This window comes from Phyllostomus hastatus, unplaced genomic scaffold, assembly GCF_019186645.2.
Source record: "Phyllostomus hastatus isolate PE091 unplaced genomic scaffold, TTU_PhHast_1.1 phas_scaffold_317, whole genome shotgun sequence".
In the NCBI taxonomy this organism is placed as follows: Eukaryota; Metazoa; Chordata; class Mammalia; order Chiroptera; family Phyllostomidae; genus Phyllostomus; species Phyllostomus hastatus.
This window is the reverse complement of record NW_025334023.1, coordinates 6,138,117-6,162,131: the sequence shown is the minus strand read 5'-3', so window position 1 is coordinate 6,162,131 and position 24,015 is coordinate 6,138,117. Positions and strand designations below refer to the sequence as shown.

Below are 24,015 nucleotides of genomic sequence, written 5' to 3'. Positions count from 1 at the left end.
CACCTTGACTTTAGCCTTAGTGAGACTGATTTTAGACTTCTGATCTTCAGAACTTTAAGAGAATAAATTTGTGATGTTTTGAGATTGTACTTTAAGTCTGTGGTAATGTTATAATAGCAGTAGGAAACAAAAATGTAAGGTGTCTTTAAAACACCTAAGAGATGTTAGGTAGGCTGTTGGACTTAGGGTCTAGAGTGAAAGAAGACTGACCTTGAGACATAAATTTGAGTGTCATATTCACGTGGTTGGCATTTGAAATTGTGGGAAGACATAAGCTCATATGGGGAGAGTGACGCTGCCTACTACCCACTGTGCATCTTTCAAGATATGGTACTCAACTTCTCTAAAACATTATTTATTGAACATTTATTCTGTGACGATATCATATCAAGCAATTTACATGCATCCTCATTTAATTCTCACAACCGCTTTATGAGGTAGACACCACTTTTATCTCCTATTTACAAAAAAAGAAAAACGATGTTAAGAGAGATTTGTCATTTGTCCAAAATCAGGGAGTACATGAGTTAAACAAGACTTAACTCATCAATGACATGATCCAGGAGTGTGTTAGGCCTACTGAATCAGAATCTGCATTTTAACAAGACCCCCAAGTTATCTGTACAGTAAGTATAAGCACTAGACTCTAGCCTGCCTCCAGAACGGGCTCCATCACTTGGGGAGGTGCTGCACCAAGACCCTAGCTCAGAGTTGTAAAAGCACAAATAGTTTTTCACCTCTGCATCTTTGCTCATGCCATTCTCTACCTGGAGCTCATCTCCTGTTGTAACTCTCACTACAACGCTGTCTCCTCCTCTAGCACGGTAAAGTCTCTAGGAGAGACAGTTCTCCATCGCACTGGTATTGATACCCCAACGCCGGTCAAAATTAAGACCCGGAGCAGTACAAGTCTGCTCCGGGTCTTACTACTTGTACTTAAGAATGAAGTAACGGGGTGGGTGGAAGAAGGGGGAGGCAAAAAGAAAAAAATAGTGAAGTAATAAATGAAACTTAACTGGTCGCCGCAGAGGCCGCGAGCCACACTAAGTCGCGAGTGAGGCCAGACAGTAAAATGACACTGAGCGGGAGGTTTAAACGCCGGAACGCTGGCCTCCCGGGGCGGGGCAGCTTAGCGCATGCGCGCAGCCCAGGGCGCTGGCTCAGACGACCTTCCCCGCATGCGCGGGAGCCCGGATGCGGACCAAGTTGGTAGAAGGCGAGGGTCTGGACAGTAATGGCGGCGCTCGGCTTTGCAGCGAGTGGTGGCAACTGGTTTTCGGCATTGGTACTCGGGGTGACTCTTCTCAAATGCCTTCTCATCCCCACCTAGTAAGGGGTCCACACGGTCAGGGGCTGGGCAAGGAGGCTCGCGGTCGGTCAGGGAGGGAGAGAAAAGTGTGGATGACCCGGAGTGTGAGAAGGAAAGGCAACTTGGAAGTGGTGTAGTAGCCGCTCAGCTTTTGCTAAGCTTCGCAGTCCACTCATTGATTGTTATTTGAATTTAGAACTAGTTCTTAGCCCTGGATGTATGGGTTCCGGCCAGGCCTTGTCTTTTAATGTTTCTGAGCCTCAGGGTCCTCATTCTTAGTATGCAGATTAAGAACACACACCTCCACTATTCATTCAGCTAGTGTTTTATCTGTTTCCTACTGTGTTAGGCACTGTTCTTAAGTCCTGAAGATGCAGTGCAGAGGAAGACACTTTCAGTTTTTTGCACGGGTGGAGTTGGTGGAGGCAAACACGAAAGTTTCAGGTTGTGACTACGGGACAAGGCTTTCCTTCTCTTTTAGGAGGCGATGTTTTGAGTTAAAATCCGACGACTGAAAAAGAATAAGCAATGTGAAAATCAGTTTAGGCATAGGAAAAAACAAGTGCAAAGGCCATGTGAGGAACAGAAAGTGGCCATTGTGGTCCAAGAGCAGTAAGTGAGGAGGTGAATGGCACAGGATGAGGTAGGCAGTGGTCAGATAACACAAGGTGAGACTGCAGTATGAAAAATGGATGCAGGGCCAAGACTGAGTGTGGAAACCAGTCAGGAAGCATCCACCGAGTGGTAATGTGTATACAGTGGGTACTCGATATTTATTACATTCGCTTCCATCTTATGTTCATCCTTGCTAATTCTTCTCCCTTGACTTTTCTCCTCATTTCTTTTTTCCCTTCCCTCCCTGGTTAGGGTTTGGTTTATTGGTATCCTTTGGTTCAAGTTCTTGATGACCTACCTTTGTTGATTTGAGTAAGGAAGATTTGTATGTGTAGAATGTCCATCTATACTGATGCATATTTGTAATTTACATAAGCAATAAAATGTACATGTAGGTTCAGCAAAATGACTTAATAGGGACCTTGGAAAAGAAGGGGTTGATCACTTGGACCTTCTGCATAACTGAAAGCAAATAAACATCTTCCCATTTGTTTAAAAACAAATTAGAAAAATCCAAAATGTAGGAAATTCCTTTCAAATCAATCAAAGAGACTTGTTTTAACTGTAAGTTTATGCATATAAGGTGATGTTTCTTGTTTTTGTTACTTCAGCCTAGAAATGTGTCTTCAGGTTTGTTATTTTGAATACTGCTCTTAATACTGATCCAGGATTAAGAACATGTAATTGTAGTTGATACTCTGCTTCTCAAACTGAAAACCCCTGGGATGTAAGATAGAAGCTATAGGATAAGTGTAAATGTATTAAACAAAGTATATACTAACTGCTTTATTATGTACTAGTTACTGTGGCTAGGCACTAGAGGGAAAGACAAAATGGATGTGGCCTTTAACCCTCTAAAGGGTATAGTTTAATGAGAATAACAGTTCTAGAAACAGATCAATGCAAGTATGTAATCACATAATCATAAATGTGTTAAGTGTTATGAATGAAAAGAGTAGGATCTGATAAGGGGACTAACAAGGGGGACCTATTTTAGATTGGGTGTCAGGAAGGGCTCTGAAGCACTGACACAATTGGAGGCATGAAGACATACCCAGTACCTGTCTTTTGGTAAACGTGTGCATTTCTGTTGACTCTACTATATGTACCTAGAAATGAAATTGCTAGGCCACTAGATCAGTTTTGAATTGAGATTTTGAAGAATCTAAGAAATTCAGGTGACATTTGTCAGTAGGAAGTTCGTCAGCAGGAAGTTGGAGATGTCTGCCTCTATAATTCAGGAAGAGACTGAGGTTGTATATTGTGATTTGGGAATCATCATTATACAATTGATAGTGGAAGTAATAAGTGTGAATAAGATTGTCCAGTAAGTTGCATTAAACTAGGTTTGCCTAGGAGAACATAAACACATAATATTCATCAGTTTTGGTGAATGTTCGAATGGATAGCAGTGAAAGAGACTTAGAAGGGGTTGACTAGGAAACTCAGAAGAGGGTTGTCACTGGGGAAAGGTTGTGTAAAACTTGGAAAGTATAAATCAGGTTTTGCTGTGGGAGTTGTTGACATTGGTGAGTGGTTAACTCAACAAGAATGTATTGACCTGATCCATGCATCAAGTGCTGTTCTAGATGTGGAGAGGAGGTACAGCAGTGAACAAAAAAAAATTGTACTAAAGAGAGGAGAAGGGTAGCAGAACATGCCACTCTAAAATATGCCTCTTTGGCATAAAGGGTTATTTTGGACTGATGATCTTGAGAAACTGCAGGCACAGGAGAAACTCTGAAAACAGCAGAAGTTACCCTTTAGTAAGGGAAATTTACATTAGAAGGGGAGCCTGTGTCAGAAAGAGAGCTATAACAGAAATCACTTTTTCACGTGAGAGACTTGTCTGCCTAGCAGGGCAACCTGATTTTACAAAACATTTGTTCTCACCTTCTCATGAATTGCCTTTCTGCCTTTGAAGACCCAGATACCTACCCCTTCACTCAGCTGAGGATGGTATATAAGGCTCAATTATCTGGTGCCTTTTGAGTACCATATTTTTTTTCATATCTTTTGGATCTGGTGTATATACCTCATTAATTAAAATTGGCTTTTTTGCCATGACTGGTGTGGCTCAGTGGGTTAGGCATCATCTTGCACACTGGAAGGCTTGGGTTGGGGACATGCAATTTTTTTAATCCTTAAAAAAATTTAATTGGCTTTTTTCTTCTGTTACTCTGTCTTAAGTCAATTTAATTCTTAGACCAGCCACAGAACCTAGGAGGTAATAAGGGGAAATTTTTCCTCCCCTACTGGGGAGATGCTTGAGTATATTCATACACAGTGAGGGGGAAAACAGGAAACAGATTTTGGCAACATGGGAAAACAAGTCAGGAGCCTTTTCCCACCTTTATTATCTAATGAACTCCTACTCACCCTTGATAATCCATCCAGCTTCTATATGAGGGCTTTTCCAGTAATGAATCTTGTTAGAAGTCTTTGTGAACAAGAGTTAGCCTGGGGTCTTCCTTAAGAAAATGTATGGGCTTTTGTTCAGCCCTTTAGTTTTACTTTTTTAAAGATTTTATTTGTTTGTTTGTTTGTTTGTTTATGTTTAGGGAAGGGAGGGAGAAAGAGAAGGAAACATCAATGTGTGGTTGCCTCTCACAGGCCCCCAACTGGGGACCTGGCCCACAACCCAGGCATGCGCCCTGACTGGGAATCAAACCAGTGACCCTTTGGTTTGCAGGCCTGTGCTCAGTCCACTGAGCCACACCAGCCAGGGCTGGTAAGCCCTTTAGATAACTCTGAAACCCTTTTCACTTGAAGTTTCCCAACTTTTCCAAAAGGAGGTCTGGCTTCCAGATTAATGAGGTTTTTCAGGATTGTGTATTGCCTCTTAGTTTCTTTAAAAAATGGTGAGCTGTCATTATGTAGGGGTGTAGGTCCATTAAAAACATTATGTAGAAATGTGAAATGTTAGAAATATGAAATTGGTAGATGTTACAGAGTTTCATTTTATTCATCTGATTGTCAAATAGCCATTCCACAGATTTTGAAGTACACCGAAACTGGCTTGCTATCACTCACAGTTTGCCAATATCACAGTGGTATTATGAAGTAAGTTTTAACTTTCACCTTTTTGTGTTTTGGTTTTTTCAGGATGATGTATGAAATCATAAAGTATTATAGATGTTAAAACAGTTTTCCATGTGATCATAGGTCAAATAAATCTTTATAAAAAGCATGTTCTTTCCTCAGTTCTGCCCTCTAGCATTGTTAGGGAGTCCCTTCAAAAAGAGTTTCCCAAACGGTAAATTGGTAATTATAATATTTGTCACATGCTTTTTGAAAGCACATTGGATTGGGACAATAAAAAATTGGTTCTAGGCCTGTCTCTGCCACAGTATATTTCATTTGTCCAAGCCTTAGTTTCTCATCTGGCAAATGAGGATTTAGGATGAATTATCTCTATGGTCCTGTCTCTCCCTAATGTTGTGCAATTTATGAGAAAAGGAATAATCAAAGGTGATATGTAGGCATCCGGTGATACACAAACCATTCTCTTCTATTATTTATAAAAACCAGATCTGTATTTTTATTTCTGATAGAATTATTAAACTGCATATGATACTCATTTTACATAGGAAAATTAAGTATCTGAGACAGAACTTAAACCCAAGATAGCACTATGTCATAACCAAGTTTATTATTATAAGGTTTGAGATTAATTTCTTTTGAGCTATAGTTGACTCTAAAGAAATTGACGATCATACTTAGGATATGGGTTCTAATGTTCTGCTCAGTGTTAACATAGAAGTTACTCTATTTGTGGTATATTTTAAGTGCAGTTTCATGTGCTTTTTTAAAAACGTGAGAATCTTCACACCCCCTTTGTTTACTCAGTTACTTAGGATATGTTCTACTTTCAATTTTTACCACAGGCAACTTCAGAGTGGACCTTGGACTACCCCCCTTTTTTTGCATGGTTTGAGTATGCCCTGTCACATGTTGCCAAATATTTTGATGAAGAGATGCTGAATGTCCATAATCTGAATTATAACAGCTCAAAGACCATTCTTTTCCAGAGATTTTCCGTCATCTTCACAGATGCACTCTTTGTGTATGCTGTGCATGAGTAAGTCTGAGAATGTCATTTTGTGTGGAAGGTGTTGAGAAAATAATTATATTATGAACTTTACAACTCACTTGGGGGAAACAAAGTTCATATAATAGCAAATTTTAGAACAGTCCAAAACCATGTTTTTGTGTTTTAAACTGCGCAGTGTCTACCTGAATTTTATGGAAGAAAATGGGGGAGAAGGTGGGGCCATAAGGCAGAGGTAGAACAAGTGATTGAGTGTGGCAAAAGGTAGTCCCAAGCAGAGTTCCAAGACCATTTCTCCCGCCCAGATGGCTCCATGTGCTTCTCTTTCCTTCCTTGCAGCAGGCCCCCCAAGGCTCCCATGACCCACCCTATACACTCACGTACACATGCGTGCTGTGCTGACTGCCAGTGGGGCTTCCATCCTAGTGAACTCAAGAAATCTTATAGAATGCTTTTAGTTATCTTCTAAATTCTTCCATCATGAAGACTCTCTACTAATGTTACGTCCATATTTTATATTATTGTTTTGTATCTTTTACCTATAAATTAATGTTAAGTAGTTAAATACACATAAATAGAATATTTTGCACAATGGCTTCCAAGTAGTAAGTTTTTGGTTAATGTTGCTTTCTATTCTGTCATGATACTGAAGCCTACTGTTATGCTTGTGACAGCACTAACTGGTGTCCATTCAGTGACTCTGGTCATACGTAGATCATATCTGTGTGTGAGGCCCTCTAGACTACACCCTCACCCCATTTGGGAAAGAGTCCCTTAGGAATGTTTTGACCCCTGCTTATTTTCATGGAGTAACTCCTATTTGACACCCTAACTTTCAATCTGTTTATGACCTCACAAGAGTTGGAAGGAAAGGTGATTTGTAATGTACTTCTTTCAACTCAATTGTTTGAATTCAAGTTCCCAGGGAAGAGGCAGAAAGAGAGAGTGAGTAGAATTCAAGTCCATCTTCAGTGTAGAGAGGGCAGTTAAGTAAGGTAAAAGTCATTGAAATCTATGTGCTGGTTCCCAGAACCAGGCACTGTGTATGAATTAGTAACTTACTTAATTTTCTCGATTACCGTGTAAGGTCCCTATTTCTAAGGAAACAGGCTCCTTGGGGGGAAAGCAGGCATCTTTTACAGCTTTTTAATTGCATCTTTATTGTGTCTCTTTTTTTTGTTGTATAGAATATGCCAATACTCAAGTGAAACACATTTTTTAAAAATATTACTAGACTAACACATCCTCATTATAAAATTTTGGAAAACAGAAAAGCACGTAACACGCACAAAGTGAAAATGACCTGTACCCCTCCACTTACAGCTGTCGCCATCAGCAGTCTGGTGCCTGTTATTTCAGCCTCTTTTCTGTGTCTGAATTAATCTTTATAAAACAAGAATGGGATCAGCTGATATTGTCATTTATAGTATGTATCTTTCTACCTTTAAATAACATACATTCTTACAAAGGGATTTTTAAATTATTTGGACTTTAAATTATTCAGATAATCAGGAGGTACAAGTTCCTGGCTCTTTTTCCCCTCTGCCACCCCCTCCTAAACTCTGGAAGCTCTATTCTTCACGTGGCTGGTATGATGGTATATAATGTAGAGCACCACATCATCCTGGTCTGCATTTTTCACCCTTAAGGGCTGAAATAGTGTGTGCCCTCTCAATTTTCAAAACCCTTACTTTTGGGGTTTTGATAGCAGGGATTTTGTTGTTGTATTGGGGTTGGGTTTTCTTTTCTTTTCTTTTTTTATTGAGTGTAAAGACTGTTTCAAAGCAGCATAGCTGAGAAAGAGACATGGAACCATCCCTGGGGTCTTTGTTTCTACTATCCGCTTTTAAAGCAGTCAAATGGCACAGACAGCTTCATGAGGAAGGGCTAGTAAATGTATCAGAGTGTGCTACAGTATACCTCGTAGAAGCAGTGTGATGTTCTACTGAAGATCAAAGTTGTTTCTGATCCTTTCCTGGTTTTTCAATGTAGGTGCTGTAAGTGCATTGATGGGAAAAAAGCAGGTAAAGAACTTACAGAGAAGCCAAAGTTTATTCTGTCAGTATTACTGCTGTGGAACTTTGGGTTGTTAATTGTGGACCGTATCCTTGATGTATTAAATTCTATTCCCTTATTCTATTATATATTATAAGATTAATTTTTTCTCTAATGGTGATTCTGACACATGAGCTACTTTGGACATGCACATGGGGTGGGTGTGGGTTCCCACAACCGTAGTCTTCCCAACTTCACTGGACTCTGTTAGAGAACTTTGTCCCTGATAACTTAGTGGTAATATGCAAGAACCAGTTAAACCAAAAGTAAAGCAACATACTAGGATTTGTTAACTGTCTGTAGATTAATCTAACACATAGTTATTAAATAGTTTTATAGCACATTATTCTAATGCCTTTTATAGGAAAGGGCATATCATAGGGTTGCATTTGGGAACAGACAGGTAGGTCTTCATGCTTTTCTGCCAGCTTGGCTGACCACAAATTAACAAGCAGAGTTCTAAAACCCTAATAATAGAAGCCTAAGTTTAAGTTTGACCTGGACTCAGGTCCTAGTTATGTCATCACAGTAGCTTTCAGCTGTGAGTAGGTTAATGTCTCTGAGCTCAAACTCCCTTACAGGTTCATTGTGAGGCTTAATGAATAAGGTTGTACACGTACTATAAACAGTGGGGTGCTATATTCTGGTGGTCCTCATTAGCTGTTAGGTCTCTTCCTATTTTGTCCCTAATTCTAAATAACAAAACAAAAAATTGTACCAGCTGGGTCTTTAGGATAAAAAACATGGGAAAGTTTTCTGGTTTTCTTCTTTAATATAAATCTTAAAGTAAGTTTGTCCAGGGTATGACTTTACAGAAAACACATTATGAAAAGTCCAAACTGGAAGAAATATTTTTGTCTTTACCTATTAAGAAAGCATTTGCAATTTTTAAACTCAGTTTATTAGCACAGTTCATTATGAATCTGGTATCCTTTGTTGTCTTTCCTTGACCTGTCTTCAGATATTCATTTCCAGTACAACGGCTTTTTGTTCGGATTAATGCTGCTCTCCATTGCACGATTATTTCAGGTAAATACAAAATAGGCTAATTAGATTTTCCCCCTTAAGTTTGTTTTTTAGCTTATAAAGGCTACAGGGTAGTGAATGATGGGTAAATTTGACTGTTTGAGTTACCAAGTGCAGTAACAACTTTTACTGAGTATTTTTCACAAATTCCGTATTTGCTCTTTAAAATAAGTATTATTTATTTTTAGAAAGAGGAGAAGGGAGAGAAACAACAATGGATTGCCTCATGCCCACCACCAACGGGGCATGCACTCTGACCAGGCACTGAACTAGAGACCTTTCGGTTTGTAGAACTCCTCTCAACCCACTGAGCAGCACCAGTCAGGGCACACATTCTATCTTCTCTCTTGACAGTTTTCTTCATTTTACAGATGAAAAAATGTATTCCAAAAACTTTAGAGTATGGCAGTCCTGAAGTGCACTTGAGATTCTACACTTGGTCGGGATCATTTATCTAGAAATGAAATCTTCAGCAGTTTTTACAATGTCATTACTATTATGGTGGGGCATTACCATCAGAAGCCCATAGTATAGTGTCATGGAAGTTATGGGATTTGGAACCGAAGACCTGGGTTGAAATCCTGACTAACCCTATTCAGGGGACCCCAGCCTCCAGGCTGTGGATGGATACAGGTCGGGGCCTGTTAGGAACCAGGCCACATAGCACGTGGTGAGCACTTGAATCATCCTGAAACCATCCTCCTTCCTGTGCCCCCAAACCACCCCCCATTCCCAGTCCGTGGAAAAACTGTCTTCCACGAAATGGGTCCCTGGTACCAAAAAAAGTTGGGGAGAGCTGTATGTGACTCAAACGGGTTACTGAAGTGCATTGTCTGCTCCAGGTTAGGTTCATTTTATATAACATTTTATTGAACAAACCTTGCGACTACTGGGTTGGCCAAAAAGTTCATTTAGTTTTTTCCATATGATGGTTCTAGTAACACTTAGTTGTCTTTAACTTCATTTGAAACAATTTTGTTAGATGATATTGTGACAGCTGTCATCTCAGCATGCATTTTTTTAAAAAACCTTACCAAAATTTGTGAATTACTGTGCAGCCATTTTAATATTGAAAATGAAAGAAAATATGCAACATTTTAGGCGTATTATGCTTTATTATTTCAAGAAAGGTAAAAATGCAACTGAAATGCAAAAAAGTGAGTTTTGCAGTGTGTGGAGAAGGTACTGGGATTGATCAAACATGTCAAAAGTGACAAACATGTCACTAGTGGTGCCAAGTTTCTTGGCACTGTTGACATTTTGGCTAAATAATTCTCTGCCATGGGGCTGTCTTATGCATTGGAAGGTGTTTAGCAGCACCCCTGGCCTCAACCCACTAGAAGCCAATAGCAGGAGATAGCTGACATACTCAAAATATCCAAATCAATAAAGTTATTGGTGAAAATGAAAAATGTGCTTTTTATTTTACAGAAAACACTGAATAGACTTTTTGGCCAACCCAGCATTTTGTGAAGTTGCCATAATTATTAGTCTCCTTTTTATAGAGGGAGAAATCAGAAATCCAGATTTTTAGGTCACCCCTCTGTAGACTGAATCAGAACCACTGGGATTGTGCTTTAGGAATCTCCAGGGAATTTTAATAAGGTGCTGGGTCTGGGAACCATTGACCCGGTGCAAGTCATTTAATCCTCTCAGCCTCTGTTTTCTCATCCTTAAAATGAAATTTACCCCTTGTTATATTTTTATTTGTTAAATGGGGTTACCTACCTCACAGGGACTTTGGAAAGATCACATTTGATAATCTGTCTTAAAGTTATTTGTCAACTACAAGTGTCTGAATAAGTTTTTAACCATAAAAAAACACACAGAACTGGAAACATAACTGGTGTTCAATAAATGGTTGTTGAACAAATGAAAAGTGTAGCTATAGAGAACCAGCTAGACCTTCTCTGAATCTTAAATTATAAAATTGGTGAAGAGAGATCTGGGACCATCTCATTGTTCTTCCCTATTGTTCCCAACTCATCTATTCCAGACCACACCTGATGAGACAAGTGAGAGAAGGAACCTGGCCTTCCAGGGTCCCTCTGACAGTTTCCTTTGCTGAACCCCAGGACGTTATCTCATTTGATCCTTCCAGAATTCCTGGGAGGTAGGTAGAACTCACACTTCTGTAGTCATAGTCAACTTGGGTGTTTCTCTTTTTAATCAGAATACCTTTAGTTTTCTTAGGTAGTTCGTTAGGATCAAGTACTGCCCTTCATGCCTTCAGCCTGATCATACTATATGTTACCTGACCTGTAATACAAGGTTTAAATAATATTTTGGTGGCATAGCATTATACGTATTCATTGAAGCTCTCACTCCTCACCTCCAGAAATCAACTCCAGCTATTGTAAAACTTTGTAAGGGGTGAGGGCAATTTAATTCTCTGGGCTTCGGTTCCTGAGGGAGAATTTGCAGTGTGTTGTCAGGGTGGTGTGTCCTGTGCCTCAGCATCAGGCTTAGAACTGAATGAATATTTGTTGAAATAAGAAATTTATGAACCTGCTAGACTCAGTATAAAAGCTAGCTGGAATTACTTGCCTGTATTTACCTTATAGTGCATGTAGAATACTCGCCTGAATTTTTAAACATTTTTATCTTAGAAAATTTAAATCACACACAGAAGTAAAGAAAATAGCATAGTGTTCTACACATATGCACACACAAAGGATTACTTTGGAATGTATCTCAGACATGTTTCATTTGTTAAGTATTTCAGAATATATCTTTAAAAATATGTATTTTTAAATAATTTTACACTTTATTTTCCTCACAGTGCCTTATGATCTGGTATGTGATGCCTAGTTGTCTGAGATGAGGAAATTATAAAAATCTTGTACCCGTTTGTTTTTTTTTTAAGATTTTACCTATTTATTTCCAAAGAGGGAAGGGAGGGAGAAAGAGAGAGAGAAACATCAATGCGTGGTTGCTGGGGGCCGTGGCCTGCAACCCAGGCATGTGCCCTGACTGGGAATCGAACCTGCGATGCCTTGGTTTGCAGCCTGCGTTCAATCCATTGGACTACGCCAGCCAGGAAAAATCTTGTACTTTTAATTTTCTATATTATGTCAGTGTGCAAGAACAATTAAAAGGATTTAATTTTAACATCTTTAAAATATGGTTTTTTTAATTGTGGTAAAATACACAACATAAAATTTACTACCTTACTCATTTTTAGACAGTTCAGTAATGTTAAGTACATTCACATTGTTGTGGAACCATCTCTGGTATTCTGTATTGTTTAACATATTTATTGAAATAATTTTAGATTTACAGAAAGGTTACAGAGATAGTACAGATAGTTCTTGTATCCTTTGCCCATTTCCCCTCATGTCGCCATCTTATATAACTGGTATGTTTTTCAGACTGAGAAACTAATTTTGATACTTGGATTTAATGTCCTTTATCTGTTCCAGGATCCAATCCAGGACACTACATTGCTGCATTTAATTTACCCTGAATTTTAAAGTGATTTTCCCTTTTAAATCTCCCAGAAAAGGCACGTAGAAGGAGCATTTCTCTTTGCTATTCTCCTACATCTCAAGCACATCTACCTCTACGTAGCCCCTGCCTACGGTGTATATCTGCTGCGATCTTACTGCTTCACTGCCAACAAACCAGGCAAGTGTTAGTGAGAGCGGCAACTCTTGTACTCCATCGGGTTGGCCAGAAAGTCCGTTTAGTTTTTCCTGTAAAATAAAAGACACATTTTTCATTTCCACCAATAACTTTATTGACTTGGATATTTTGAATATGTCAGCTCTCTCCCACGTGGCATAACATTGTTCTTAATTAATGTCTCTATTTGATCACTATCAACTTCATCTCGTCTACCCAACCATGGAGCATCATCCAGCGAGAAATCTCCGACACAAAGCTTCGTTAACCACTTTTGGCACATTCGATCAGTTATAGCTCCTTCTCCACGCACTGCACAAATCTGTGGCATTTCAGTTGCATTTTTACCTTTATTGAAATAATAAAGCATAACACGCCAAAAATGTTGCATATTTTCTTCCATCTTCAATATTAAATGGCTGCACAGTAATTAACTAGTTTCAATAAGTTTCTTAAAAAGTATGCACTGATATGACAGTTGTCACAATACCATCTAACAAAATTGTTTCGAATGAAGTTAATGACAACTAAATGTTACTAGAGCCATCATACAGAGAAAAAAACAAACCTTTTGGCCAACTCAATATTTTTTCTTGATGTGGTGGCTTGCTTGGTGAGGTTACATGAAGCACAACAGATACCTCTCAGCTATTCATGCTATAACCCCTGACCCATTCTGACTTTTCTCTGCTCTTGACACATCATAAAGATTGATTGGCGTATTATCAGGGGATCCTTCCAGTTTCAGCACATAGTCCATATACGTTATGGTTTTCCATGCTCCTGTTTAATGAGAATGTTTCTTTTTTGTAGATGGGTCCGTTCGATGGAACAGTTTCAGTTATGCCCGATTTATTTCCCTGGGACTGATTGTTTTTCTAGTTTCTGCTCTTTCGTTGGGTCCTTTCCTAGCCTTGGTAAGCCTTTTCTTTTTTATAAAGTAATACATGGTTTTTGTGTTGTTTAGAAAGACAGAATAAATTTAAGAATATAAAATAGGCAAAACTAGTCCTTTTTTACAGCTCTTCAGTATGACTCTCTGAACACAGGGACGGCATTCCTTGAGTCATTTCTGTGCACATTCAAATACATATGTATGTGCGTTCATATGTTTAACTGTGTGTCTTGCACACGGTCATCGTAATCTGCAGACTCTGTACTTGCTGCCTTGCCTGCTTGCTGAACTCTCTTTATAACCTCAAAACTTGAGGCACTTCCACAGTCATTCACTGACAGCATTCTAAAGTGCCTAGAATGTTAGAAATGTTCAGCAAATCTATTTTTCCTTCTTCCCTCTCCCTGAATTCAGCCATTTAATTTTAATTTGTGCTAGAACTAGAAAGCAGTGTGTCTTGTACAGTCTTCCCTGCTGTTGCCTTCTCTTCAGGAGACTTAGATACGCTGCAGTCTTTCTCCTTTGTGCCTCATAAATGCTTCCATTATTATACTGATATTATAATAGTATTGGATGGTATTCAAAGTACTTTTGTGTGTCTTGTCGCTGGACAGATCAGAAGGTTAGACAGAAGAGGTTCTGTGAACTGCTCGAGATGACAGTCTTTACTTGAAAGAATAAAGACTGGAACTCAGACCTCATAACTGTCTATACACTGTGCTAAAGACAGTTCTCTTTTGAATTTGGAAAAGATTGATCACTGTTTAATCTCTTCTCAACAGAACCAACTGCCTCAAGTCTTCTCCCGGCTCTTCCCGTTCAAGCGGGGCCTCTGCCATGCGTACTGGGCTCCAAACTTCTGGGCTTTGTACAGTGCTTTGGATAAAGTGCTGTCTGTCATCGGTATGGCAGCAAGCTTTCTCACTCAGACTCTGAACATTGAAAGGGCTTACCCCATTCAGAAATGAAAAAATTTGCTGTGTATTTTGAATGAGGTTGAACGCTTGTTCCCCAGCCTTGCGTTTCAGCTGTCAGAATGAACAGGGGGTGGTTCTTCTAGGGAGTCTTCAGTGCAGTGAACAGACTGTGTCTTATGAAAGCTCTTAGTGGCAATAAGGTTGTTGATCCTTTCCTTGTGGGAAAAAATTAAATATTTAGACATTTTTTAAAAGTAGTTTTTGCCATAAATAAAACACTCTTCAGTAGTTAATCCTACTTTTAAACTTAAATATGGGGAGAAGCTGGCCCGAAGAATATGTAAGTTATGACTCTTTAAGTAAAACCAGTGCGGGAAATGATAGCCATGCACTTCAGCATGAGATGAGCAGAAATGGAAAACCTGGGCTATGTTTTTAAGTTTGGATTGTGATGAGAAGTGACTTATACCTGAGATGGTTCTACTGAAAATAACTCACGGTCTTCATTTGTGAGTACGGCCTAGCTGTATGGGAAGTGGCAGGGTTGAGTGGAGGGTACGGAAACATTTTCCTTAATGGGCCAGTTAACAAATACTTTAGGCTTTGCAGACCACATAGATGTCTTTGTTTGTTTGTTTGTTTACAACCTATACAATATTTAAAAAAAACATTCAGAGTTTCAGGGCTGTGCCAAAACAGGTCACTGGCTGGATTTGGCCCTCAGGCTGGAGTTTATCGACTCCTCATCTAGCATCTAGAATCTGATACTTTGGTTGGGGCCCACCTGCATAAATTGCTGGCTGCAAGGCACTGTGCAAGTCATTTAATTCCTCTAGTTTTGCTTTCTTCGCTGTAATAAGGAGATAATAGTATTTATTTCCATGAAGCATGTAGTGTGAAACAAATTCAGCAATAGAGAAGTGCTGTGCTGTCAGCAGCAGAGGCTCTGCAACTAGACAGAACTGGCATCAGTTCCACTACTCACTAGTTGGTGGCTTTGGGCAGGTTACCCCATTCTGTGTGCCTCAGGGCCTCAAAGTAATGGCTGTAAATCCCTGGCACATTGTATGTGCTTAATGCATTGAGGCTGTTGTTACTGGTTTTGGAAAGTACTTGTAGGAAATCCTAATTTGGTCCTATCTTTCATCCATTGTGAATCTAGTTTTGATATGCATGGCATTCTTAAAAAGGAGTTTCTGAGCATACTTCAAAAAAGCTTTGAACAACTAGTATGGGCTAAGGTACAAGAGTCACTTGCCTTGTCTGAGTCAGGAAACTTCTGATTTCGAGTATCTGTCTTAAAGCTGTCTTAGTGGAAAGTCTGTGGCAGATGAGGCAAGTATGTTTCAGGGAGGTTGCGGTTAGCTTTAAGAGAGAATCATTAGGATGAAGGAAAAGCGAAGAGGGGGATGACTAGACAATATTTTGGTAGTATGTACCATTCCCACATTTCATTGATTTTTAGCAACATTACGCAGGGCTCTGTCTCAGACTACCCCTGACCGTCCTATCAGCTGCTTTGGGATGGGGCTTGCATCATCGTCCTCAGACTTAGTTCATTTAATAAGCATTTTTTGAACTCCGATGTGCTGGGAACAGGAATGAATTACTCATCGTTCCAGCCTTTAAGGAACCCCCAGTACAGTAGAGGAAATGAGTATGTCAGCAGATCCAGTGTAGTGTGGTGAGCAGTAGAGACATGTGCAAGGTACACCTGGCCCACAACAAAATCAGCTTTATTTCTTGATTTAGGAGCTTTCTCAGATGAGAGAATTAGGAATTAACTTTGCAAAGTGAGTAGGCTATTCTAAACAAAGGGAATTGCCCGTACAAAGGGACGTAAATGTTGAGAGTGGTATGTCAGGTCACTGTGGCCACGTCACATTTAACAACATTGAGGAGCTGAGGCTGGTGAGGCAGGAAGGGGCCAGGTCGTGGAAGACACTGTGTGCCGTGCTTAGGATGTGGACTTGGCCCTGGAGGCAGTGGACAGTTCAGAGCCAGGCTGTGACTCGGTCAGGCCTGTATTTCAGAAAGCTCACTTCATTTTAGGGGTGGGAGCAGATTGCTCTTCACGCCACCTGCCACCAAGGCCCCTGTTAAACTGCACAGATTTCCAGTTCCAGTTCAGACAGCTCTTGCATGGTGTAATCTCAGAACCAGCAGCATTTTAGATAGAATAACACAGAATTGAGTTAGTGAAATCTTAACTTTGAACTAGTTATAGTTCAAAGATGTCGTAGCTTATTATTTTTTTCTCAAGGAATTGATTGGTAAAATATGGCACATCATTGATCAAAACAAAACGAAATGTCTACTTACTGTGTAGGTTTAAAATTGAAACTTCTTGATCCCAACAAGATCCCTAAGGCCTCGATGACAAGTGGTTTGGTTCAGCAGTTCCAACACACAGTCCTGCCCTCAGTGACGCCCTTGGCCACCCTCCTCTGCACTCTGATCGCCATAGCGGTAAGAATTCACCAGTAGTACTCATTTCTTGAGTTTTCTCTGCTTCACTTCTGTGTGGTTAAATTTCAACTTTCGAGTTTTTTCAGCCGTAGCCTAAGTTCCAGGGCTGTGACCCCGCCGCAGATTGAGGCACTGCCTAGCACTTCTTAGAGCACAGGTGGCAAACACATGGCCCTCCACCTTGTGTTATCCAGACCAGCACCTTGTTTTTCTACCTGGCGGCAGCTCTGAGCTCTCACTTAACTGTTAAGGAGTAGTTGCATTTATATAGTCCTAAAATTACATTCAGCCCTTTGAAGGCAACCGTGAGGCTGATATGGCCCCCGGTGAAAATGAGTTTGACACCCCTGTCTTAGAGTAACTTTGAACACTGTAAGGAAGGATGGCCAGTGGGATGAAGAAAAAGAAAAGCCCCCAGAGAAGGGAGCACCGGCCACCTGGTGGAGAAGGAGGAGGACGTTTGTAGTGGGGACATGGAGGTTTATGTTGTTGTTTCCATCCATGGCTCACTGAGCAGAAATCCAGAGCTGTCTGGGACTGCATGGACATGGATGAGGAGAGAGTCAGTGGTGGCTCTTTGAGCATCAGGTAGGAATCTGAGTCGGATGCTGTTAGTGGCTTTATATGTATTGTTTTTATTTGTTAGTGATTCTGATGCCTTCAATTCCAGGCATAAGTTTAGTAGAATTCAATAGAAAAACTCAATCCTACCTATAATTACACTCAACTTTAATTTTGACTTCTAAATGATTGAGCCTACTGTCAAGACACCTGACCTCACTGAATCACACGGCAGGACCAGTCAGGAATTAGGTTCTGTGGCCTCCTTGTTCAGGTGCTCTGAGGTACAACTTCCCGCTAACACCTCAGACGTGTAAGCTGCTTACAGAGGCCACAGATTTATTGTAAATTATACTCCAGCCCACAGAGCTAGGTGTTTGTTTATCAGTGTAGTAAAATCTAATTATTATTAGCCCCAAAATATCTATGAACTTTTGTAGTTTGACCTATAGGTTCAGTGACTATTAATTAATTATGAAGATGTAAGGGGTTATACTGATATCTTTGAACTTAATATCATTTCTTACTAATTTTAATGAATTATATATCTAAATGGCTTTTTTTGCACAGTTAATTTTCAGTGAACTGTTTACAAAGTGATGAATCACATCAGTTTAATGGAGAATAGTCTTATGATCTGTTTTTCAGAGATGGTGCAAACTGTATTCACCTGAATTGTGAATGCCTATTCTGTGATGCCTATTTCAAATGATACTGAAGTTTCATCTTTGCCTGTTGTTTCTAGCCCTCTATTTTCTGTCTTTGGTTTAAACCCCAAGGGCCCAGAGGCTTTCTCCGATGTCTCATCCTTTGTGCCTTGAGCTCTTTCATGTTTGGGTGGCACGTCCATGAGAAAGCCATCCTCCTAGCGGTTCTCCCAATGAGGTAAGCTCAGTCAGTTGGCATTTCTGGAGTATTTCAATGTGGTTCTATTGTTTTCTGTTTGATGTCCGTTCTTGACATGTTCAGTGGGATGGCAAATGCCAAAATGTGCAGGCACAGGTTTGTACTAAGACAGGACAGGGATGCTTAACTTCGGATCCTTGCAACCTGTGAAGGTTCTAAGGTATACAAAATTGGACATATTGGTCCTGCACATTTTGGTGTAAGTGGTACTGCAGTGATTAAGCACCGTGACCCCAGGCTGTTACATCTGGATGTTTAGTGGCAGCATAGTGGGGAAAAAAGCGTGGGCTTTGGTGTCATCACATCCAAGAAAGTAAGGTCCACTGTTCCTTGTTAAGTGTTGTTAGTTAAGGAAAGGATTGAGTCCATTGCGCAACAATCCCTGACATAGATACAGCATTCAGGTTTTTCAGAACTGTGATTTTGAGGGGGGGTGCTTTCTTTTTGTGCTCTTCTGAGCCCCACAACAACCTTGAAGATAATTAGAATAAATGAATATCATTTCCTCTCTTAACATCTGCAGCAACTGGGGCTCAGAGAGTTTAAATGACTTATTCAAAGTCACACAGCCAGTAAGCAGCAGAGTAGGACTTAAACCTGAATCTTATGATCTTTACACTGTGCCATACTAAAAATGCATTTTAAATGGAGTAGTGTCCATTTTGTATATAAGAAAAACCCAGCAGATAGATAGATGGTAGTAGAATTTGCATTTTTCCTTGAGATTTTTTTTAAGTCCTGAGAGAAATCATTTAGGCTCTGAAAGAACCATAGGCAAATTGATCAGGCCAGTATATGGCTTGTCTGGGATCATTTAACAACTTGGAGTTTCCAAATTAAAAAATAGAACAAAATTTCTAATGTCTTTAGTTACAGTTTTTATTGAACACCAGCAGGCTCAGGGCATTGTCCGAGAGCAGAGCTGTAGGATTGGAAATTGAACTGCCAAGCTCTGTTTCCTGGCTACCCACCACCAGGCCGCTCCCAGCCCCGCAGTGGTCCTTTCTTGGAAGCAGGCAGTTAGTTACACAAGGCAGCTAGATTCTTTTTTTGAGTATTCTCCGATGCAATGTGTTACATCCTCCTATCAATTGCTTGAAGTTTCCCACTAAAAAATTAATGTTCTCAATTGAATTTGACTTGTAGCAAAGAGTACTGTGTTATATTATGCTTAAGCTAGTTCTAGAAATGATAATAGAGGCAGTTTATTTGAGCTATTTGCAGATGTAAGTTTCATTTGTTGTTTCAAGGAGTTTATTATGATTTTTTTTATTTTTAGCCTTCTGTCTGTGGGAAAAGCAAGAGATGCTTCAATTTTTCTGATTTTGACCACAGCAGGACACTATTCCCTCTTCCCTCTGCTCTTCACTGCACCAGGTAAACAGCGTCCTTTCGAGCAGCAGATTTGATTGCCATGCCCTTTTCCACAGAGCCTGGAGATCAATACTGTCTGATTTAAACAACTAAAGTCTCTTAGAAGGAGAGAGCTCATCCATTCTCTTAAGTAAAACCCACAATCTGTCCCTGGCTCTCAGTGTCTTCAGATGTCACACAAATGCACAATTGAGCTCAAAAAGCATTACTAGCTCTATGTAGTGGTGTCAGTGTGTTTATAGTGCCTGGAATCTCGCAGGCCTTTCTCTTATCAACTAAATTGTCATCTGTATTTGTTTTTCTTCTTTTAACAGAACTTCCCATTAAAATCTTACTCATGTTACTATTTACCATCTACAGTATTTCCTCACTGAAGACTCTATTCAGGTAATACAAAAAACACATTTAAAGTTATATTTAATCTTGTGAAACGTTTGCTGTTAAATGTGTAATGAGCCTTTTAAAAATTATTTTTAATAACAGTAATATAACAACATTATAGAAAATTAGGAAATAGAGGGAGACATTACCCATAATCCCATTACTCCGACATGCCAACCAAAGATAGACCATATCTTTCGTTTGGGGGAATATTTGAGGAAGGACTACCCGGCTTATAAAACCTGTATGAGAACCTGCCCTGGCTGATGTGGCTCACTTGGTTGGAGTGTCATCTGGTAAACTGTAAGGTCGTGGGTTTGATTCCTGGTGGCATGTGCCTAGGTTGCGGGTTTGGTCTCCGGTTGGGGCACATATGTGAAGCAACCAATCGATATTTCTCTTTTTCTCTCTCTCTCCACTCCTCCCCCCCTACCCCCGGCCTCCCCCCCTACCCCCGGCCGCCCCCCACTCCATCCCTTCCTCTTTCTCTGGAATTTTGTTTTTAAAAAAAACCTTATGTAAGAACTAAAAAATGGAATGTAAAATATGCATTATGTGTGAGTCAAAATTTTTACATATCTTAGAATTACAGATGGAATAGAATCATGAAAGGAATGCTTTTCTTTTCTAAACTTTTTGTAATATTATCTGTATAATTTTTTAGTATTTTCTTATGGTTTGTATCTGAATGTGTTCATGAAACTTTATATATTTACTTGTTTCAAAACTCAGTTATAACAGTATGACCCAGCAATTCCACTCTTAGATGTATACACAGAAGAATTGAAAACAGGTTCTAAAACAGGTACTTGTACACCAGTGTTCATTACGGTGTTATTCCGTAATGAACAGCCAAAAGGTGAAAAGAACCCAAGTGTCCATCCACAAGTGAATGGATAAACAAAAGTGTGTGTGTGTCTGTGTGTAAATACTTTTCAGTCAGAAAGAGGAATGAAGTTCTGATGTATATTCTACAATACGGACGAACCTGGAAAACTTAGGCTAAGTGAAATGAGCCAGAGACAGAAGGAGTCTAGAATGGGCAAATTCAGAGACAGAGAGTGGGTTAGTGGTTATGGGAACAGGGGTGAGGGGAAATGGGCAGTTACTGCTTAATGTTTCCGGAGATTCCCTTAGGGATGATGAAAATGTTTTGAAGTTTTTTTTGTTTATTTTTGGTTTGGGGTTTTTGTACGTGTGTGATGAAAATGTTTGAAAGTAGATAGTGGTAATGTTTGTACAACTTTGTCAGTATGCTCAATGCTACTGGATTATATACTTAAAAAATGGTAAAAAATAAAATAGCAAATTTTATGTTTTTTTACCAAAACAAAAAATTGTGTGTTGTTGCCAGGTTCTTATTTTAACATCACTTCATCTAGCCCTCTTTCCTCTTCTAAATACGTAGCCACAGTAATTCTCTCTCAGAGCTTCAGCTAAGTGACAGCGTAAGTGGATGATGATTGGGTGCATTTGGGTTGTTGAGGTAATGTAACGGTCTGTCATTACCGTTTTTCTAAATGTGAAATTCAGTACATTCTTGCCTCTGGCTTTGGCTGTGCCACATGTCAGGACAGCACAGATGGGAAGCTTTAGCTGAGAAATGTTTGCAAAACCAGAGTGACTCATCTAAATCAGACCTTTCTCTCCTTTTTCTGCAGGAAAGAAAAACCTCTTTTTAATTGGATGGAAACTTTCTACCTCCTTGGCCTGGGGCCTCTGGAAGTCTTCTGTGAATTTGTATTCCCTTTCACCTCCTGGAAGCTGAAGTACTCCTTTCTCCCTTTGCTACTGACCTCAGCGTATTGTGCAGTGGGCATCGCATACGCTTGGTTCAAACTGTATCTTTCAGCATTGACTGACCCTCCTGCCAGCAAGACAAGGAAGCAATGAATAAAGGAACTGCTTGGGTAAATTCCAAGCAATTATTTCATGGGATGTTAATCAGAACTTAAAGAAAGTGCTGGTGGCATGAACCATTCAGTAGAGCTGTTTGAGGACCATTCTTCCAGGCTTGGCCTCTCCCAGCCTAGCAACCTGATGGTCACCATGGTGAGAAGCCAGGCTCCTCCAAAAGCAGCAAAACACATCTGAAAAAAATCTCACCCTGCCCCATCAGCATTGCCAAGCCTTTTCAGGCTGCTGCGTGTGCGCCAGGCAAGCAGGGAAATCTGGTCGACAGCAGGATTATTTGTAGCCTGTGATCACTGCTGTTAGGCTATAAAGTGCAATTAGAATCATGTGCTAAGGGAGATATAAATAAAATACCACTTTTTATTTCTGCATAAAAATTTTTTGGTTCATTACCAGTTTGTGCATCTTCCTAGTGGTATGCACACAAGTAGACAGTGTACTACTGTCCCTGTTCTGTACACCTTGTTCCAGATTTTTTTTTTCATTGGAATTATGTAATGACTATACTCACAGAGCTGGGGGGTATTTAATAAATGGCTTGGTTGTCAGCCAGGATTATAAACCACATCTACTCTTACACTGAGTTAAGGATATCTGGTACAATTCATGTATTTTAATAGCGAGCACTGCAGTTTTGGTAAGGCTGCCGTTTCTCAGACTTTCCTCATGTAGGCAGACCTAAATGGTTTTAGCAGTTTAGCAGCCTGGTCATGTCTCACCCTTCCTTAAGCATACTTCATACACACTTTCTACCCAGTTTGCCTGATATCTGCTGTACATTCAAATTCAGCCAACATTTATCTAGTTGATATTAGGAACTTCCACACGTTGTTATTTATCTATTATCCCCTATTTGAAGATCAGAGAGACTCCAAGGTATTGGCATCCTGGAATGGTAATCCAGCTATCCCATCTCTGAAATTCACTCTGTTTTCCTGGACTTCTTTTGAGGCTCATCACAGATAAAGATGGGAATTTTGCCAAAGGAGGAGGGAAGCCTAGCCCCTCAAGCCTGTTTCCCCACTGCAGTGCCCCTTGCACCCCGTGTTTTTAAATTTAAAATTCCCAGTGTGCCGTGCTGTTTCTTTTATTCGTGTCACTGTTTCCTCATTGCTGATCTTTCTACCCTGTCATCTGATTGTTCATACTTCAAAATTCACTTAACTGCTACTATATCTGTGAAGAGAAAGGTAGTACAGTGTAATGATCAGGAATAGAAGCCCTGGCCTGACGGCTCAGCTGCTTGGAGCTCGTCTCCTTTGCCAAAAGCCTGCAGGTTGCATTCCCAGTCAGGGCACATACCTAGGTTGCTTGTTCAATTGTACAGGAGGCAACTGGTGTGTGTGTGTGTGTGTCTTTCCCTCCCCCCACCTCTCCCTCCCTTCCAGCCCCACCTATGTCCTCCCTTCCCACCCTCCCTCCCTTCCTCTCTGAAGTCAATAAAACATCCCCTGGTGAGGATTTAAAAGAAAAGAACCCTGGAGTGAAACAGCCTGATTTTAAGTCTCGCCTCCATGGTTTTTTGAAATCCGGAGCCAAGTTACTTAGCTATCCTTTGCTTCAGTGTCCTTGTCTTTAAAGTGATCACAAAAAATTAAGAACCCTGCCTGACACATTAAGTGTTAAGTGTTAAATAAATTCATATTTTTGTGAGTCTGCCTTTCCTACCTTCTCTGCCACCCCCTAGAATTGAGTGCCCCCACCATGTGCCCCCATACCATGGCTCTGCTACGGTTCATGGCTGTAATACTTCATTTATCTGTTTTCCCCAAGAGACTAACAGTTTGGGAGCCGAGACCACGCTTGTTTCAATAGCCCCAGTTTTCTGGCACAGTTGAATAAAGGAAACACGCCACACAAGCCATGATTAAAACCTAAATGTTTATAGTATCAGCATTCACGCACGGGGCCCAGTGTA

The 24,015-nt window shown here is 40.1% G+C and overlaps 1 protein-coding gene across 4 annotated transcripts; it reads left to right on the top strand.

Moving 5' to 3' along the window:
• Positions 1-1,183: 1,183 nt before the first annotated feature.
• ALG8 (ALG8 alpha-1,3-glucosyltransferase) lies at positions 1,184-22,474 on the top strand. Of its 4 annotated transcripts, none has more exons than XM_045818208.1 (13): positions 1,184-1,294; positions 4,909-4,987; positions 5,812-6,005; positions 7,968-8,077; positions 8,992-9,059; positions 12,557-12,683; positions 13,494-13,597; positions 14,358-14,478; positions 16,822-16,961; positions 18,268-18,407; positions 19,708-19,805; positions 20,117-20,189; positions 21,845-22,474. In XM_045818208.1, exons 3-13 carry the CDS (start codon positions 5,902-5,904, stop codon positions 22,074-22,076), a joined length of 1,317 nt encoding a protein of 438 aa, XP_045674164.1. In that variant the 5' UTR covers positions 1,184-1,294; positions 4,909-4,987; positions 5,812-5,901; the 3' UTR covers positions 22,077-22,474. The 4 variants fall into 4 exon arrangements, with proteins under 4 accessions (XP_045674164.1, XP_045674161.1, XP_045674162.1 ...); XM_045818205.1 differs by having other exon boundaries at positions 1,188-1,329; XM_045818207.1 differs by having other exon boundaries at positions 1,192-1,285.
• Positions 22,475-24,015: the final 1,541 nt, after the last annotated feature.

What these genes read in the sequence shown, in the direction of transcription:
- ALG8 (XM_045818205.1), top strand. Translation starts at nt 1,235, where the DNA reads ATGGCGGCGCTCGGCTTTGCAGCGAGTGGTGGCAACTGGTTTTCGGCA. An exon ending in TTTGTGTATGCTGTGCATGA is followed by an intron (nt 6,006 to 7,967) that starts GTAAGTCTGAGA and finishes TTTTCAATGTAG; the next exon opens with GTGCTGTAAGTGCATTGATG. An exon ending in TCTGCTCTTCACTGCACCAG is followed by an intron (nt 19,806 to 20,116) that starts GTAAACAGCGTC and finishes TTCTTTTAACAG; the next exon opens with AACTTCCCATTAAAATCTTA.